Here is a 21,019-nt window from a genome sequence, read left to right as displayed (position 1 = left end):
GAGGTGGGGGGGGGGGGGCTAAACATGCATGAAATCACAGTTTGATGGTCTTTTGTTTTTACATGGTTCAGCTTTGTGAAAGTTGTCTCTTTTTTTCTACAGCTACTATTCTAAACACTGCGGTTGTCTGAATGATGTTACTTTAAGTCAGCATAATAACATTTAATTATAAAGTGCTGCTACATTCATGAACAATCAACTCATGCTGTAGTTTAAGTATTATCTAAGTATCTTAAAATGGTTTTCTTTTTGTTTCAGTTGTCTTTATTTTGAGCTTTGTCTATTCATGGCGTAGACGGCATTCAAGAAGTTGATGAACCCATTTATTCCATTGTAATATAGTGGAGCTTGTAATTCAAGTGATGTAAAATATGAGTTTTGTAATATCTTTTACAATGACAGAAATGGCAGCGGAATCTGAGCGCAATGGACGTTTGTATGAATTATAGTGTCGATTGGCATTTGTGATTGATGCTCAGATCTCTTCTTCTTGTTTTATTGTACGAAGAAATAACTTTTCTTCCATTAGGGCTCTGTTGATAACGTCTCTCTTTCAAGTGGTTCAATTATATCCCAACACCTTTAAAAGATCATAGAATTCATGTATTATCCAGTAATCAAACCTTTAGTGTAGGACCAATCGTCTATGGATTTCCATGGTTACGACTAAAGCTCACAATGCAAAGCAAATATTGGCTCTTTTTGGTCAATAGAGCTTTGAAGCCTTTGTGTAAGCACTCATGGCCATTTCCCAGTCCTGGGGGCAAATGTATTTTGACATGATGGAGAGGTTTTTAGCAGCAATATTCCCCTGCAAAGTGACAATTATGGGTAATTAATGAGGAGGGATTTGGCGCGGGCTGTCAGATGGAGGCAGCGGTCGGTCGGCGAATTTCCATTTCGGCCTCTGGCAAACCACCCTGAAAATGTAGGCTTGAAACAGAATGGCGTAGAGGATGATAGTGGTTAACCCCCTCAGGCAGAGATGGAGTGCTTTACTTATTTAGTTTTCTTATCAATATAGGGCCGTCTGCACCATCCTGAGTTTCCGAATTAGCGCGCTTTTTCTGATCCGGCAAATTATCCCGATCTGAACAATCTCAAGATTATTTGCAATGGAGACGCAATTATCGCGCTAGTTCGTAGGATTAATCTTGAGATTGCAATCCCAAGTCAACTTGGGATTATTTGCAAAATAGCACGCTATTTTACGAATTATCGCGCTAATTCGTAGGTGCAGACGCACTCGGGATTATTTATTCACGGCGTCAGACCATAATGCATCGATGCCTCGCTCGAGCAGGAATCGCTCTTCTTGCGATGGTGGAGACGGGGTTTCTTGAATCTTGAGATTAATCGCGAAGAGGACCGATCGGGCTAAAATCTTGAGATTGAGCAAACTCGGGATGGTGCAGCACCGCCTATAAAAATATTGAAGTTTTGCCAGTTTAATAGCTCTCTTTTATCCTTTTACATTTTGGTAATTCTTTCTCCCCTCCCCCCTTTCTCCAATATCTGTCCATCTCATATGGTGATGTATCGTTCTGTATATATGTTTCACTTTGCCCCCCCCCCCCTCCCTGCAGTTTCATAGTTTTACCCTTGTTCTGCACCCCCCCTCCTCTTCTCTCATGTCTCTATCTCTGTTTCTCTCTCCCATTTTGCATCTGTCTCTGTTTCTCCCTCCTTCTACCCCTTCTTCCTCTTTTTCTCTCGATGATCTCTTTCTCCCTCTTTCCTTTCTCTCTCTACTTCTTCCCTGAGCCCCTTCTCTCATCCCTGTTCTCTCTCCCAAGCTTTACCCCACCTCTCGCTCAACATCAAATACCTCCATGTACCTGCAGTACTTGTCTTAACCATACACACGGAATGACTTTTCGGGTCCCATGACATTTCCTCTGGCGACAATTGCTGCGATGGAAAATCTGCAAGTTAAGCCAAACATAAAACCTAACCTCCATGACTAAATAAACCCTTTATCTTATCTATACATTATTCTGAACCAAAAACTCTATTACAATCCTAGCTTTAAATCCTATGCCCTCTGTTCAGACCAGAGCAATAGTCGCAGGAGCAAATGTCATATGTCACCGACATTTACATTCTGTATTCTCGTCAGGAATGCCATTGATAAGCAAGGTTGATCATTAACATATCAAAATGTTCATCATCTTTTAATTCATTTTTTTTCATTCTCACAGGTTTGAAAGGCCGAAACCCAAAGTTGGCGTGGAGCACGTCCAGCCTGATCCTAGCAAGCTTGGCCAGAGTCAGCAACTCGGAAACAGTAATGGCCAAGCCGAAGCCATAGGCGTTGTGAGTATTCTCAATATGATTTATATTACTCGTCAATGGCACCATCCCCTACCCCCTCCCTGTTATATCTCATTCTCAAGTACACATGAACACGAAGGCTTTACCTGTGAGTTTTGGGAGGCGCTCTCTGCTTTGCTGCAAGGTAGTGAAGTGGCATGGGAGTTCAGAGAAGAGACATTCTTTCTATAGTCAAAGGTATTCCATTCAGGTATCCATCTATTGTTCTATTGTCATTGGACGGTATGTAGATTGCTCGGGAGCATGTACAGTACATTATATGTACATTACAGCTGGCACTTCTATTTATAGGTTCTTCAATAGTACATAACATACATGTAGGCGTTGTGAGTATTCTCAATATGATTCATATCACCCCTCAATGACACCATCCCCCTATCCCCCCCCCCCTTGCCCCCTATCTATGTCAGTATTCTCAAAATGATCAGGGGTGTGAGAGTTCAGATTTTTATCTGATTTCAGATTTTTTTTCGTTTTGATTTTCAGCTTAATTTTAGCTTATTTTTGGCTTTCCTCTGTACAAAAAGTATGGGAGCTCTTTCTATTTCAGACTTTTTCTACAAGTTTCAGCTTTTTTCAGATCTTTTTTATTTGTGACCACTCACACCCCCGAATGATTCATATCACCCCTATATGATACCATCCCCCCTTGAGCCCTATCTATGTGAATATTCTCAATAAGTTCATATCACCCCTCAATGACACCATCTCCCTAACCCCCCCCCCCTGCCTATCTATAGATGATTTTGTAATCAATTTTGTTTGTCTATTCAACTTCCCTAAACACATCCAGAGCAAGCCAAACTGAAGTTATAGGCAAAAAAAACAGTAAACTGTGCTGAAGTTTAATCTCTTGGAAAGATAAATATGTTTGATTTGGAAGAAATTGATCTAGAAGATACATAAATGTATAATCTGTTCTAACAGTATTGCTGCAACTTGGGTAAAAATATTTGACTTGATATGGGGGTTTACCTGTATTATAAACTCTTTTTGTGCGCCTTCATAATGTATGACACTAGAGGGCAGCATTGCTTCTCAAATGCAGGCTGCAATCCCTAAATATTTGTCTTTTTGCTCTCTGCTTCTGGTAGGTTCAAAATTTAGAAGATTTTCAACCAATTAATATTCCTGTATTTTTTTCTTGACTTAGAATTGAACTAAAGATTTAAAATGTAGTTCTACTTTAAAATCCTGAAAAGTGACAGTGATATTGTTTCTTATTAATCTAAAAAAATATCATCATTTGGTGAAAGATGATATTATCTATTCACCTCATGAAGTATTCTGTCCACTGCTCTCGTAAACATTTATTATTTCTTTCCCTATTCATTTTACACATAGTTATGATGAGTGAGACTGTGTTTTGAGCCCTGTACAAAAATTGCCGAGAATGTTTTATCATTCTACCATTTTGACTCAGATTTTTTTTATAGATAAATGTATTGGAAATGTAAAGATTATAGTTGTTGTCTGTCTTCTTTGAAATCCATTGCGCAGATACGCATATCACATACGAGGGACATGTGTAGCCTTTCGACAATACTACATTTTTGACATTTCTAATTGACATGTTTTTCTGTTCTCTCCTTCTTGTTCTCTTTTTTTTTTTTTTTTTTCTTCTTCTTCTTCTTCTGCTTCTTCTTCTTCCTTCCTCCTCAGGCTCAAGGCTTAGATGACGATTCCTTTCAGTTCGGGGAAGAGCTAGGAAAGATCCAGTTCTCCCTCATGTATGACTTTCCCGATCAAACACTGGTGCTGCGGATCGTCAAAGCAAATCATCTTCCTGCCAAAGATTTCAGGTAAACGTTCAGATTATTCCACACTCTCACACTTTTTCTTGTTTTGTTAAAGATCAAGTCCATCCCAGAAAAATGTGGATTTGAATAAATAGAGAAAAAGCAAACTAGCATAGCGCTGAAAATTTCATCAAAATCGGATGTGAAATAAGAAAGTTATGGCATTTTAAAGTTTCGCTTATTTTTCACAAAACAGTGATATGCACAACTCAGTGACATGCAAATGAGATTGTCGATGATGTCCATCACTCACTGTTTCTTGTGTTTCTTATTGTTTGAATTATACAATATTTCATTTTTTACAGTTTTGACAATAAGGACTAATGCTAATTTTACGTGTTCAGGGAGGAATTAATCGTTGTTTCACTTGACAATGAAGAGAAAATTATAATATTTCATATAATAAAATACAAAAGAAATAGTGAGTGGATGTCGTCATCAGTCTCCTCATTTGCATACCGACCAGGATGTGCATATAACTGTTTTGTGAAATTAAGGTCGGCAAATATTTCCTTTGTAACTTCTTCTTTGAACTTATTTCATTGTGTCATTTCGTGCGTTCAATAATGTATTTTACTTATCTTTGATTTTCTCTTTATAAATGAATTCTAGGGTCTTCAAAATCATGCTCTTGCCAGATTAGAAAAAAGATGTTTGAAAATTATTTCCCTATGGAACTAATTTTTTGAACTTTTTCATCATGTACACACAGACTTTATAGAATGCTCTGTATACATGTAAATAATTCAGTTTACTTTATTTTGAATATCTCTTTATGAATTTTTGCAAAGTGATCTGTTTGTCAAAATCATGCTCCTGCCAGTTAAAAAAGAATAATGCTTCTTTGAAATTATTTCAATATGTGCACTCATTTTATCTTTTTGATTCCTAATTTACCCTTATATTATTTCTCTATTATTTTCTGTTTTTCAATTCTAGCGGAACAAGTGATCCTTTTGTTAAAATCATGCTTCTGCCAGACAAAAAAGTCAAAATGGAGACCAAAGTGAAGAGGAAAAACCTCAATCCTATTTGGAATGAATCTTTTCATTTTGAAGGTAAGTCCAGGATAATAATTTGCTAGTAATATGAAAGCAATTTTTGTATTGGTCGCTGGTCATTGTTTTGAGTAGAATGCATATGCGGCAGGTTTGATTGGCCATTTCTATTTATTGGTTTACAATGATTCTTTCTCAGGACAACAATTTTCATCATTTAATCAAAATGGAAAAGACAAATGTATTGTTATTATTCATCAGATGGCCATTGTTATGGGTTAATTTTATGTAGGGGGCAGGGGGGGGGTAGCTACAATGTATGTGTTGTGATTAAAGAGCATTAGGGGCGGGCCATGTTTGCCTTTTTTTTATCTGGGTGCCAACGAAATAAAATGCCCAATTTTAGGTCATTGCTGCCTACTTATTCCATTTAAAAGATGGTCTAGCAACCAAATAGAAATGTTTGATGAGATATGCGATTGATTGCAAAGCAATTCGTGTAACTTGGCCCTGGGGAGCATTTCATCAACATCTTTTGTCCAACAAGTTGTCGTATCTGACAACTTTCATTGATTTTGATTGGCTGAGAAGCAATGTTACTATGGTAACTGTTAGTTATTCATGTATTACAGAGTTTGTTGGATAACATGTCCGGCACGTCATTTCATGACATGTCCCCTGGTTTCACTGAAGCATATATCACAAGAAATAAAGGTTGAACCTTATTAATACAACAGTCTACATGAGTGACGCTTGGACAGAAATTATTCAAGGGTTCTATACAAGGTCTGCGGCCTAGACTATCACTCTCGGGAGTCCCATTCTGTCTCTTCGTTATTGATTTAATCATAATGAGGGAATATTTTTTCAATTAGTCCAACGTCACACTTCAGTGGACTGGGGGATGGCAATTGCTTTCCAGGAGAAGAAGCAAAATATTTCCGAACACCTTTTCAATTTAAAGGTGCTTTGCTGCTGGTGGGGTGAGTGTAAATAGAACGGAGCAGAAAGGGAGATAGAGAGAGGAGAGTGGAAGAGAAAGGGGCAGTGAGGAAATGAGAGAGGGGTGAGACAAAGGGAGAAAAGGAGGAAGAGGGGGAAAGAGGTAGAGAGGTGGAAAGAGATGGAGAAAGAGGGAAAGAGATGGAGAAAGAGGGAAAGAGAGATGTGGACAGATATGGAGAAAGAGAGGAAGAGGGAGAGAATGAAGGAGAAAGAGTGAGAGACAGAGAAGTGGGATAGCTGGATGAGAGGGGGATAAACTGTACTTTTTGTTTCCAGATGATTAAAGTTGAGAAATATTTTAACATGTTGTTAGATTATCTTACCTTAAATGTGCATATATCATGTAGTGATTGAATCACTCAGAAATATATCTGATCTTCTTGGTCAAACACGAGGGAGCACATATTGATGGCAAATAGTAACTCTTCAAAATTCAAAATTTGTTCTGTCCTATTCATTTCCTGGTGAATCCTGGTGCACTCAACCCAGGTGAGGTGAATGGGTACCTGGCAGGGTTACTTCCTTGAATGCACTGAGCGCTGAAAGGCAGCTCGAGGTAAAGCCGAGGTAATAATAATGATAACAATGCGCCTCAGAATAGATTGTTTCTAGATAGATGGCGCTATACAAATGCCTAATTATTATTATTATTTTTCATTATTAATATTATTTTTATCATTATAATGGTTATTATTATCATCATTATTATTGTTATTATTATTAATATTATTATTATTGTTATCATCATTATTATTGTTATTATTATTATTATTAATATTATTATTATTATTGTTATCATCATTATTATTGTTATTATTATTATTATTATTATTGTTATCATCATTATTATTGTTATTATTATTAATATTATTATTATTATTGTTATTATCATTATTATTGTTGTTATTATTCCCCATGTCCCTAGTACTCTTTCCTACAGCTACATTATCCCTTTAATTGAAAAAAATTAATCAGTATTTTCCCCTATAACTTCACACTTCACTGCTTATTCAGACCGTGAAGTTTGCCTGTGTACGCGTGTTGTTATGGTACACAAGCATATTAGCGTCTTAATGACCCAGCTACTTGATGGGGGTGGTGTTGATGGAAATATTCTATTTTTATCGAAAATGAATCTCATTTGTGAATAGCTATGCTTGACTGCTATCTATGTCAGAGTGTCAATACACTGTTTAAATAACGTTTTGTCATTCCATTATCGAGCATGTTTGGCTCGTTTAGGAATGTGCTGGATGATGATGAAACACCTTTTCAAATGAGTGTCCCTGAACTTGGAAATTGATTTTCAATTTCAATGAGAAAGTTCACCCTGATAAAAAAAGTTGGTTTAATGAAAGCAGAAAAAAGGAAAATGTTGGAAAAGGAATGTGCACAAACATTCATAATCCAATTTGTCTGCCTATAATGAACCATCGTATCAGTCAATTTTGGTCAAAAATTTGATTTTGTGATTTTTGCATAAAATGAAAGTACGTGTGTTACACTATTCATAACTAAATTTCTAGGCAGCAATTTATTTTATTTTCTGAGACAGAGGATTTTCACAGCGATGCCATACAAATTTTTGATAAAATGCGCAAATCCCATTTGAAACGTGTACTGTAAGAGAGCGATACAACATTTTGACTGACCACGATTTCAATGCGCGCGGTCAGCCAATCCGTGGTATCGGCACTGGGCACTGCATTGACTTTGCACATGAAAAGCAATACGACGCATGACTGAGCGCGCGCATTGAAATCGCGGTCAGTCAAACGTATCGCTTTTACCTTATGGCGTTTTTGTACAGGGAAAGTCTAAGCCGGTCGAAACCGAAATTACAAACATGTCCATGAAGCTCTTTCGCGATATTTTCTTGGATCATCAGTTTTGTGTCAAAATAAAGATACCAATGTCAAGCAATTTTCTTGATCTTTCCGACCATGTATTTTTCTAGCAATGAATATGTTGTAAGGCTGGGGAACTAAGTGTGAAAATTATAGTAAAGTTTGAAGTGGATTTTCTCTGAAATGGGTTTGCACCGTGGTATGTGTGATACGACGGTTCGGATGACGACCGACGAAATATGCATGGATCGCTGAATTATTGTAAAAATATTATTCAATCTTCTGGCAGGTTATCCATACAGCAAAATACAAGAGCGTGTTCTGCATCTGCAGGTGCTGGACTACGATCGCTTTAGTAGAAACGACCCGATCGGGGAGATCAACTTGCCACTCGCCGAGGTCGACTTGACACACGAAAAATTGTACTGGAGGGCACTCACGCCAAGTAAAAAGTCATCAGTAAGTCAGCGATTTGTTACAGGGATAATGATAAATTGACAAGGGGGTAGGTGGCATTAATGGGGCAAGATAAAGAGCATTTTCTTTATATAACTCTTACATGACTGTCCATTCGTTACCAAATTCCTTTTAATCAAAATGTAGGTCTATGAATGAGTAAAATTGTGAAAATAATCAGAATTTTAGTAATCAGCACCACCTATGCAAATATATAACAGAATAAGAATCAAAGTAAAATCAGAGCCCTTGGTTTTAGGGGAATAATACATTGAGCCTATGGAATGAAGTCTATTGCAACCCTAACCCTACATCTTAGACAAAATTAAGCCCGGAGCAATTGCCACAGGAGCAAATGTCGTGTCACCAGATTTAATTGCCAATAGAAGAATGAATACCTTAATTGGGACAAAGTTATCATTTACTCTCTTTTTGTCATAAATTTATTCTCTTCTTGCCTTTTGTAGGGTAAACTCGGGAGTTTACTGGTGTCATTGTGCTATGCACCTACAGCCGGAAGGATTACGATTACAGTCCTCAAGTGTCAAAATTTAGCTGCCAAAGATATTACAGGAAAATCAGGTATAGTACCTAGTCATGTCAGTGTAGAAAATGACACTGATGATCTAGCCTAGAGGACTCTGTGATGATATTTTTTATGATTTTGATATTGATATTACATCACAGAGCCTAGACGGGTATATGGGACTGTGCCTAGTGAACTATCAAAACAAGAAGGGAATTCTCTTCATATTTAATATTGGAACTACCGATCCTATTTTTAACTAAACTTTTTTTCATACCTTTATACACCTTATGAATATAAAGGTATGACCATTTCAAAAACGAAAATAAAAAATTAGGGGTTTCTTACCAGACAAATGTCGTGTATCCATTTGTAAACACTGCAAATACAATAGGCTTGACCCTTGAACCGCTTTGATATGACGTAGCTTGGATGAGCTATGTTACGAAGTGCCGTTTTGAAGAACAATTCATAGATTAAAATTATTTATGAAATCATAATATTTGAATATTGATTGTAAATTATTATTCTTATAATAATTCTTTACAATCAATATTCAATTTGTATTATGTAAAAATATTAATTTTAATCTATGAATTGCTCTTCAAAATGGCACTTTGTGACATAGCTCATCAAAGCAGTTCAAGGATCAAGCCTATTGTATTTGCAGTGTTTACAAATGGATACACGACATTTGTCTGGTAAGAAACCTCTAATTTTTTATTTTCTTTTTCGAAATGGTCATACCTTTATATTCATAAGGTGTATAAAGGTATGAAAAAAAGTTAAGTTAAAAATAGGATCGGTAGTTCCAATATTAAATATGAAGGGAATTCCCTTCTTGTTTTGATAGTTCACCAGGCACAGTCCCATACGCGTGTCTAGGCTCCGTGATGTAATATCAATATCAAATCATTAAAAAATATCATCACAGAGTCCTCTAGGCTAATGATGATCATGAATCAAGTCAGATCAGTGCTAAAACAATGACGATGATGAGAATGATGATGTTGATGACGATGATGATGACGATGATGACAATGATCATGATGATCATGATGATGACGATGATGATGATAATGACGATGAATCAAGTCAGGTCAGTGCGAAAACAATGACGATGATGAACAATGACAATGGCTCTCCAACTATGTTCGATACAGTGTGAGACAACTGTTTATTTCTTCTACTCAATCCTTCACCACGATGGACCTCTTCCACATCAATGATAATATATTTAAAATTTAGCTGCCAAAAATATCACAGGAAGGAGGGGGAGGAATATCTTGTCAGAATCAAAACCAGTATTATCATATCTTAAATTCATTGATTTTTTTAAATGTTTGTTTAAAACATGATCTGAAATTATAAATAGATCTTCTTCATAGGTCTTACTAGATCTATATATGAAAAGCAGGCACTATTGTGTATATCTTGGTTAATACATGTACATCAAATATGAAATTACATTATATTGCATGATTAACAAATCATATGTTTGCAAAATCAGAAAATCAACTAATTTTTTATCTCTCTTCCGCAGATCCGTACGTGAAAATCTGGCACATGCACAAGGACAAGCGCGTTGAGAAGAAGAAAACAGTCATCAAGTACCACACGCTCAATCCAGTCTATAACGAGTCCTTCGTCTTTAACATCCCGCTCGATAGGATACGTGACACGACCTTCGTCGTTTCGGTCCTGGACAAGGACCGCCTCTCAAAGAACGATATGATCGGCGGGATCCTTCTCGGCGCGCGGACGTCACCGGCCGAAATGAGCCACTGGAATGAGATGATGAGCAAGCCGCGGACTAATATTGCCAAATGGCATGTGCTAAAAGGGGTTAATTGATGATAGCGCCGTCGCCGCGGCGTTTTCGATGTCGAGTTGGTACTTTCAACACATGTGCATTTATCCGACCGTAGATTTCAAGCCAACTGTCCGACCCCCGTTTTCAGGTTCTAGCGGAAGTGTGGGGGATGGGGAAGTGCGTAGTATTCTGAGATGGAACTCATGATTTACATCTCAGAGTTTTGTAAAAGTATGCATCGTCATTTAGTTGGTGTCCGTGCTTATGTTTCCTGGTGTGATAAAAGGGCATGTACGGCCGAGGATTTTGTGATCATGGTACATGCATACAATAAGACATCATTATTGTGTACTCTCATCTTTCTCTTTCTACACTTTCATTGACTTCAATTCTTGATGGCATCTTGCTCCACAGGACGACCATCCGTACTACCAACCCACGACGAGATGCATTGCATTTCTCCTGGTTCCTGCATGTCATCACCCGTGTGAAGGGTGGCAATAATCCATAAAATGCCTGGGAATATCATTATACCTCAGCAGCGGACAGCCTTCCAAGATTCTCGCAGAAAAGAATTTCCCATCGCCATGATCCCTCTCGTCTCCTCAGGGTCCGGTAACATAAAGCGTAGCGACCGATTGTACAGGTGGTTTGATCGCTAGATTGCACGTTGATGATTGTAGTAGTAATCAAAGAAATCAACTGTGCAATCAATCGCTAAGCTTACTGTCACAGCGCCCTCATCATGTATAACCCAAAGATGTAGAGATGCACAAGACTCAATATGCCTTGATGATGCTATATGCAGTATCATGCATATGCTTATTAATAAAACAAAGCAATCATATGTATATGAATAGATAATTATAGTTCATAGATTATGTGAAAGCTAAAAGATTAGATACATGTATGATCTATATATTTTATTGGTGAATCATTTAATGATTCGGTTTTCTATGATATAATGTTATACTAAACATTCCGTGTTAGTGCTCTGTACTGTCATGCTTTCCTATTATCCATAATGCAACATACTGCTCAAATATTAGGAAATGAACCATTTCGTCTTATTTACGGTATGGCTTTACCCGTTTTCTCTTCCATTCACTTGGTCTTGCACCACATAGTCTTTATGATAATTCAAAGTACAGTTAAAAACCCACCTCTTTCTGAATGTTTTCCTAACCACCCTTTCACACGGTAAAAAAATTGTGATTTGAATGATGATTCCCGTGAAAAATAAGGCAAATGACGGATTTGTAGCACGTGTGAATCCAAACTAGAACATGATTAGAATCACAAACGCTAATCACAATCACGAATTCATATTCTAGTCCGGAGGTGAATTCCAGTTAAGTTTCACTCAAATTACGGTACGAATTTGCGTGTGAAAGGCTTGACCTCCAATACATCTTTTGGGGGCGGAGCTTATGTGACCTTTCAAGCACTTCCGTAGATAATACAATTGCCATGCACTCATCGTAGTTTATATTTGCGATGCAGTGCTTTGATTGACAAGTCACCAAGGACACATGCCGCCTTCGCTCGGAAATTCAAATTCAAATCACGGTTTTCAAGTGAGCGTGTGAAATGTCCGCTAATTCTAAAGACGAATTGCAATCATCAACAATGCTGATTCAAGATTCGCATATAAAAAGGCCCTATGTTAGGTTCAATCTTCGTTTAATATTCTTTGATCCTTACAATGTATATTTAATGTTTTGACGTTTGATCTACGATTCTAACCTGATTCCTCATGCTTAGAGACCTGGGGGGCATTTTTTAAAGCTGTTGGTAAGTGAAAAACGACTTTAACCCTTTGAACCCGATAGGCCGGAATACCGGCCCACCAGTAAACGCACATATACCCGATAGGCCGGAATACCGGCCTACAGCCATGTGACTTCAGGAACATGGATTCTAAATGTCAGGTGATCTTTTCAAAATGACGTCATCTTTCTAGTACGTATAGGAATATTTAGTCGATCATTTCAGTCAATGTTGGCGATGATTTCGAAAGGATTTAGCATAAAAAATGGCTCAAATATGCCACTTTTTCATGGTTGCTCGTGTCGTGTGTGTGGTAACACACGGTGTAATACGCGGCGAGTCACGTGCTTACTAAGGGGAAGCAATTGGTATATCTGACTATGGTGAAAACAGTGATTTTGAGCCCAAAACAGACACTAAAGTTGATATTTCTGTTTGTAGACTACACTGTAGGTCTACGAGAAGGTAAACAACGTCAGCTGGCTCGGTCCGGGTACTAGCGGGGGGAAGATGCCGTTGGATCTCGAATCATGGGAGTTGGTGAATGTGGTCGATATGTGCAAATAATTCAGGGTATAGGTCACCACCGCCCCTAATAATTCAGGGTTCAAAGGGTTAAGAACGACTGGTGATCTTTTCGTGTGGTAAATGATATTCACCATTAAATGTTCATTGGTGATTATTTTGCACAAAAGAAAGGTTCACCAGTAGTTCTTAAAGTCGTTCTTAAAGGTATTGTTCAACTTTGTGAGCAGCCGATTTAAAAAATTCTCAAACCAAGATGTAACATGTGTACAAGTGCATGTATTAGAACTAATAAACCCTGAAAACAACCATTATTGAGAATGAAAAGCTAAAACTACAAGGCAAACCCCAATTTTGTAAATATGTGTCTTATAGACGCTTAAGTATTACACATAAGTGTATGGGATGAAATTAAGATGGTGTTTTTCGGTCACTTTATATTTCAATTTTTGAAGCACTAAATAATGATTTTCGAACGCAATTTTTTCTGGGCTTCATTTTTGTAACATATCACAGACACGAGTGACAAGTGTGACCTTCTAGCTCAGATTTTTTTAAGTCAAACCAATGTTAACCAATCACTTTAACTTACAAACAGCTTTATGGAACACCCACCCGTAGGTGTTATTATTAAAAACTGTTCTATATTATTGACTGTTTATGAAACATATTTTGTTGGACATAATGCAACATAATACCTGGGGGCCGTTTCATAAAGCTGTTCGTAAGTTAAGAGCGACTTTAAGAACGACTGGTGAACCTTTCTTACGTGCTAAACCATCGCCAATTGAGTATACCATTTACCAAAAGAAAGGATCACCAGTCGTTCTTAAAGTCGCTCTTATCTTACGAACAGCTTTATGAAACACCCACCTGGAAGAAATGTAAACAAGAACCATCTGGGAATTACACTAAATGAGAATTAGACCTAGTGAGTTTAAAGGCCAAGTTATGGTTGGACCAAATGGTAATTAGACCAAATGTACAGGTTCCATAACATTTGCTCCGGCGATAATTGCTCCGCACATTAAAGGTATTTGCTAACATTGATTTGACTTTAAAAAATCTGAGCTGCAAGGTCCCACTTGTCACCTGCACCTGTGATATGTTACAAAAATGAAGCCCAGAAAAAATTGCTTCCGAAAATCATTATTAAGTGCTTCAAAAAAGTGAAATATAAAGTGACCGGAAATACCATCTTAATTTCATCCATACACTTATGTGTTATATTATTATCGGCACAATAGAAATTACACAAAACCATCAATTATAACGTATATCGAAAGGATTTCTTTCGATTTTTTTTTGTTTTAGAGTTTTTAGGTTGACAGAAAGGCATTCATGTACATATTTCATCTCTCCTTTGATATTTTTTAAATTACATGTCTACAACGTTAGCATATGCCTTTAAGCAAAACATAAAACCTAACCTCCAGAACCAAATAAACTCTAATCCTAATAATATTAACATTATTCTGAACCAAAAACGATATTGCACTCCTAATTCTAATCCTTTGCCCTCTGAGTTATTAAGACCGGAGCAATCGTCGCATGAGCAAATGTTGTGTCACCAATGTACATGTATAGTAGGTCAAATAGGTTTAGCCATGATGGTGTTAAGTGAGCTGAAAATTAGACCATCTGCTAGTAGACCAAAGTTGGTTTAATCATGATGGTGTTTGATAACCAATCCAAGAATTACATGTATACCTTCTGCTAGTTGACCAAGTGGGTTTAGCCATAAGAAAAGATAAGAGAGTGCAGGTTTTCTGAATGCTAAAACTTTAATATTATAGTATTATGCAGATATTCTGGGACTGTATTTAATTTGCTGGGCTCTTTTAAGCATTTAGGGGGGGGGGCAAACTTGCCCCCAGCTCCACTTTTATTATTATTTCTGTTTAATAGTCAAAGATTTGACTTAAATGGTGTCATTGCTTTGAAATTTGCTGCAATATAGTGCTGTTGAGGAGTATTTTATTTCCATTAGAATAGTAAAAAGTTTATATTTTGGATGTTAATGACTTTGAAGAATAGTGTGGTGCTCCAAATAATGATTTTTTTTTTCAGATGAATGAAAAAAAGATTAAGCCCATGTCATATTCATCGCAAGTGATGAACACTTTTTGTAAGAAATTGACTATACCAAAATTATTTTTAGAAAGTATGTTTGCGAAGGAAAGTTAATCTTGATGATAATTTGGTTTTGATAGAAAAATTAATGAGGGTGAAAAATTAATTAAAAAGATTGATGAAGGTTTGACTAAAATTCATCGAAGAAGAGAGATGTGAGTTTTTATATTTTGTGGCTTCATGTGTGAGCAGCTTCCCCATATATCATGTACTCTAAATTCCATTCATTCCAAATTTTAATGGATATGTAATGAATGCAAATATTCATATCAAAATTATATAAGAGGATACGAAATGTCTAATATGAAATTATGATATATCTATGGCAAAAATGAAATCACTTGTACTTTTTCAAGAAAAATTACATTTTTGGAACCTATTTAACTAACATGGTGGAGTTGCTTGTCTGTGACGTAACAAAATCAAAATGTTACATATTCATGACTCATATTTTTGATGAAGTTGATCAAACCTCCAATATTTTTCTCAGGCTTTTCTGCTTCTATTAAAACCAACTTTTTGTCAGGGTGAACTTCTCCTTTAATGTCCCAGATTTTGTAGTAAAGGACGTAGTACTGCTGATACTGTATGTAGTATGTTTTTGTACATTTTTGTGAAATATTAAATCAGAGATTTCAACTCGACCGATCCGTTGCTTGAGTGTTTTAGTATGTATATTTTGTTTTTCTTAGTTTTGTTTTGTTCCTTATGCATTTTAAATTCAAATTCTCCTATTTATTATGATCTGCATTCATTACTTGACATTTAGTTGATTGTTTATTCAGTTTGGCAAATGCACCCTAATAGTGAAAGTCAGGGATGCATTTTCCTTTGAAGGAACACACTAGCCGCTGTTCATTGCCAAGTGAGTGTTTCATAAAGCTGTTCGTAAATTAAGAGCGATTTAACAACTGGGGATCCTTTCGTAGGAGCTAAATCAACACCAGTGAAAATCGAATTACTGTATTTATAGCATAAGTGCTCAAATGGCTTCTTAATACAAAGAGAAAGCTTTACAGAGAGAGGGCACTATATCTAATTAAAGACATTGCTCTTGTAGGATGACTTACTTTTTGTTTTCTATTTTGTAATGCCCTAGCTCCTTAGACTAAAAAAAATCTGAAGATTTGATTTTTTTTAATACTAGAAATGTATTCAGTTAAAGAAAATATATGAAATCAAAGAAAATACAGAATAGGATTCGTTTATTTTTCTGAGCTTAGTTGAAATACCAAATAATCGTAAAGGACACGCTTTATATTGTATATATTGCTGAGTATTTATTATTGACCTAATCGTGGTCGGAGTAACACACAACATTTTGTTTAGATAAGGAAACCAAATTTATCTGTACTTTGTAATAATTGAGTATCTGTAAAATATTACAATTATTCACAGTTAGTATGTGATGTTAATGCTATTTGAACTAGCTGTTTAAGACTACAGATTTGATAGATATGCCTTGTTTTCATAGCATGGATGCATAATTGGCAATAAGTGGGATCACTATGTTTGTGTAATTGGAAAAATCATGCGTTTCAAACCTCGTCACGATCCCAAATTTAATTGTTTGCTTGCATTCGGCTGTTGATAATACATACGATACTTTTCTACATGTCTTTGCCTGTGGAAAGTCGATTTTGCAGCTAATTATTAATGTCCGTCTTAATAGACATTATCAGAATTAATTGATGTATAAAAAAAATGATGTATAAGACTCAGTTGGATCAGGGTTTATTAATGTACTAGTCACTGTCAATAGATTGATGATAATAATACAATGTATGAAAAAATCAACAAACATATATATTTGTGACATGTTAATTATGTATATAACCTCCGTATTATACATAGTTTTATTAATAAAATGAAAATGACTGATATTGAAATCATAACTCCGCTATTCAATGTGCCATGTGTCGAAGGATAAGTTTGTCTCCCTCTTTTGAGGATATTTGTGTAATGAGTTGATTGAAATTATGTTAGAGCCTCGGTTTCTCAGACGAAAATGGGAATTCAGACATTTATAACAATAGGAAAACCATTGTACAAAAGTTAGATGGTCTTCCTAGAATCGTGACTGTTGTTCTAAGTGGAACAAATCGGGGACAGATCCAGGGAAAGGGGGGGGGGACAGATCCAGGGAAGGGGGGGGGGCAGATCCAGGGAAAGGGGGGCGGACATGGCACTGGGGAAGCATGGATGTTGTGGGTTGACATGCTGTCATTGTACACCATTTGGCTTTATTAATACAAAGACGAGAGTCCCATGGCCCTAAAGGGAGAGGTGTGATGTTCATTTCATATGTTCATTTTAAATCAAATTTAATTGCAACGTTTTCTGCCAAGGATCCGAAAACTTTTAGTATAATTTGCATTTTAATGAAAGTTCATTGACCTTTGGAACTTTCCACTCCAAAAATGTTATACCACACGCTTCTCGGCATTTAAGTGCGACTTTGAGTCATAAATAATTTCTTGTGAAACACCCACAGGTTTGTAAAAACTTTAAAAATATATATATTTTCATTAAGTTTGTAAAAAATACTGGCTCCAAAAAGCAGTATCTTTGTGAAATTCTTTCATTTTATGTCACAATACTGCTATTGATATTATATTGCAAAAACATTACTTGGGCCCGTAACAAGAGATTAGAAATTAATCAATAATTTGAATTTCTGATTGGTTCTTATAGGGAGTCTACTGAGCAAAATGACCTTGATAGGTCATTGTATTTAACGATTAATCGCTAATATGCACATCATGTTCGGTATGCAAATGAGGGGACTGATGACATCACTCACAATTTCTTTCGTATTTTATTATTCAATTTTCCTCTCTTTGTCTTGTGAAACAAAGTTTGATTCCTCCCTGAACATGTGGAACTACCAATTTTTTAAACATTTTTTGGTTGTCCAGTTGGTCATAAGTGTCAAATCTGTAAAAATTGAAACATTGTATATCTTTTTTTTAAATGGTGAGTGGGGGACATCGACTCTCTCATTTGCATATCACTGAGTTGTGCATAAAAATGTTGAGTAAAAAATAAACAAAACTTTTAAAATGTCATAACTTTCCTATTTTATATCTGATATTGATGAAATTTTTCAGCATTATGCTATTTGGAGTTTTCTATGTTGATTCAAATCAATATTTTTCTTAAGTGGACTTGACCTATAAGGCCACCGCACATCTTGCGATCCATGTGCGACCCGAATTTTCAAACAAAACATAGAAGTAATTGATGCAAATGTCGAAAAATGCAAAAATTATTACTTTACAAAGTGCTTAAATTATGGAATAAACTGCCTGTAAAACTAAGATCGGCTGACAAGTTTAAAACATTTAAATCTCTGCTTAAAACACATTATTTGCTCATTGAAACTTTTTATTGTTATATGTTTTTTTGGTGTAACTAGTAGTGGTTTAAATATTTATGTTTAGTTTTTTTTTAGTGAGTATGGCATGCTTTCGTAAGTTGGTTTTGTGTTAGGGTTTAGCCTAGGCCTGGTGTTTTTAGAGTCAGGGCATTAAGATCAGGAACTAGTCCCCGTAGATACATTTTAAAGCGCTGTTCAATGTAATTTCATTATTAGTATTAGTTGTTCATTGTAAAGCGCTATATAAGTACCTGTTATGTATGCAAGCATGTATGTATGTATGTACGTATGTATGTATGGGTGTACGTATGTGTGTATGTATGTAATCATCAAATGAATGCTTAGAAGTTGAAATCCATGATTCCACCACTGTCCTTTATTAGAATAAAGCAAATTCATTACGATGTCATATCAATCGTGTGATGAGCTTCCAATAATGGAAACGTATTAGCATTCTTATCTGAATTTGTACATTTTCTTCAGAAAATACACAAAACAATTTTTTTTTCAAAATTGGGTCATGGAGCAGTCGTGTGGCGTGTGATGGCCTTTCACTAAACATCACAACGCTGCCTTTGATTTGGTTTAAATGTGTCTAACACAGAAAACAAAGCATGTTTATTTCTTCAATTTTTTCATTTTATTGCCTTTATTATTTGAAGGTCATGCAATATTGCAAATCACAAAACAATTCATAAATAAAAATATAGTGTGAGTATAACACTTGTCAATTAGTGAAAAAGGAGCAAAAATAGTAATAGTGAAGAAGTACTAGTAGTCAAAATATGCATCAATTATAATCAATTTAATACTCTGGCCCATATTCTGAACGCAGGTTGAACTTGGACCGTGGTCTATCTCTGTGCTAAAATTATGGGAAGCCAAGCATGTCAAAATGTGTTCACATGGTATGTTTCTTATGTTTACAGTGCTCTTTCCTAATTCCTTAATGTTGAAGACATCTGTCTTGTTTACCCTTCACAGACAGTTGAGAACAATTTGAGAGTCAAATGAACTGATACTATGAATCTCTATTGTTAGAGATTTATGTCACAATTGGCTATCCATAGTTAAACCACAACTTTAGACCGGAGTTTGAATTAAACCCGACTTCAGGATACGGGCCTTGGTGTTTTGAATTAACAGATTCCAGCACACAAGACCATTGTTCTCGTAGGGATGAATCACATTGCTGTAGAAGAAACCACTTCGAAGCAAATCTCCTCATGCCATTGCAACATTCAAGGTAAGTATACATACAATGTTATGAAGGTAAATATGAGAATGTGTGCAAAAAATACAAATGATACTAAATAGGTTCATTATTGCGGAATGAAATAATCACTAGAGGGTATTCATTTGTCTCGCAATCTACTATGGTCAACAAGGAAATTCGTGATCACTCTCGCAAAAAGTGTTCACTAGCTTACAAGTTCACGAGCTTTCGAGTGCCGCTGCAACTCTTTATCAAGTGACGAAAATTATCTGATACGGTAGTCTATTTATACCAAACCCCAGGACCGAATTTCCTTGTTGACCATAGTAGATTGCGAGACAAATGAATACCCTCTAGCGATCATACAAATGATGTACAAATAAACAAAACAGAAGCAGTACAGAAAACAGGGAATTTCGATTATGGGGGTGGTGTGAATGAAAACGGACCTACAAAAGGTGATGTCATTTTTTTTTCTCAAATGAAACACAGGGTTATTAACACACTATGCGATTTGTTGCGGTCCGAATTTCAAATTAATTGGAATAACATTTGATATGGATATTCCAACTAATAAAATATTACGGATCAGAGTTCAGATTAGTGGTAGGACTACTGAAATCGAAATTCAGTCCAGTTAAAGCCTCCCTGAATGAATAAAAACCAATTCAATTTCAAATCGTAATGTCATCCTCATCGGCTGCAACTTAAAGCCGATTTGGACTTTACTCCGACCATAGGGCTTGCCGCAAAGTAAAAATATGATTTTAGTTTTCCGAACAATATGCCAAACTTTAAATAAAATAATTTTACTTCTTGGAACTTTCATATTTAATGCAAATTGCGATTTCTTGAAAAATCGCGTCGCATAAGATCGCATAATGTGAGACGGGCTTTAAGGGTTTAAATGGACATGATGCAAACCTCAATTTTTTTTTAAATTCTAAGTTCGTTTTTCCCCCGTTCATCTCACTATAAGGGGGGGGGGGGGGGGCATGCCTCTAAATGGAAAACTGGCAATTTAGTGAGTAGATTGTGAAGCATGGTAGGGGCTAATCCCATTTTGTCTGGAAGTCCATTATTTTTCATTTAAAGTTTCTCAACTAAGCACCTTATTTCCATGGGAATATAAGATGGACAGCATTTTGATCCGCCCTCATTTAAACAAATACTAGTATACTATCCTGATGAAAAGATGGCATGTTAGTTATCTTGTAT

General features: G+C 36.1%; 1 protein-coding gene across 1 annotated transcript; it reads left to right on the top strand.

Annotated features, from left to right (window-relative positions):
- Nucleotides 1–404: 404 nt before the first annotated feature.
- LOC129282845 (synaptotagmin-7-like) lies at nt 405–10,918 on the top strand. The gene is made up of 7 exons (XM_054918704.2): nt 405–436; nt 2,202–2,316; nt 3,997–4,136; nt 5,073–5,191; nt 8,273–8,442; nt 8,907–9,021; nt 10,509–10,918. Exons 1-7 carry the CDS (start codon nt 405–407, stop codon nt 10,817–10,819), a joined length of 1,002 nt encoding a protein of 333 aa, XP_054774679.2. The 3' UTR covers nt 10,820–10,918.
- The last annotated feature ends 10,101 nt before the right edge of the window (nt 10,919–21,019 follow it).

This window comes from Lytechinus pictus, unplaced genomic scaffold (assembly GCF_037042905.1).
Source record: "Lytechinus pictus isolate F3 Inbred unplaced genomic scaffold, Lp3.0 scaffold_20, whole genome shotgun sequence".
Classification (NCBI taxonomy): Eukaryota; Metazoa; Echinodermata; class Echinoidea; order Temnopleuroida; family Toxopneustidae; genus Lytechinus; species Lytechinus pictus.
Note: the sequence above shows the minus strand (reverse complement) of the source record. Positions and strands in the feature narration are given on the sequence as shown.

Coding starts and splice junctions, on each gene's coding strand:
- LOC129282845 (XM_054918704.2), top strand. CDS start 405: ATGGCAGCGGAATCTGAGCGCAATGGACGTTT. Junction 5,192..8,272: donor TGAATCTTTTCATTTTGAAG/GTAAGTCCAGGA, acceptor ATCTTCTGGCAG/GTTATCCATACAGCAAAATA. Junction 8,443..8,906: donor CGCCAAGTAAAAAGTCATCA/GTAAGTCAGCGA, acceptor TGCCTTTTGTAG/GGTAAACTCGGGAGTTTACT.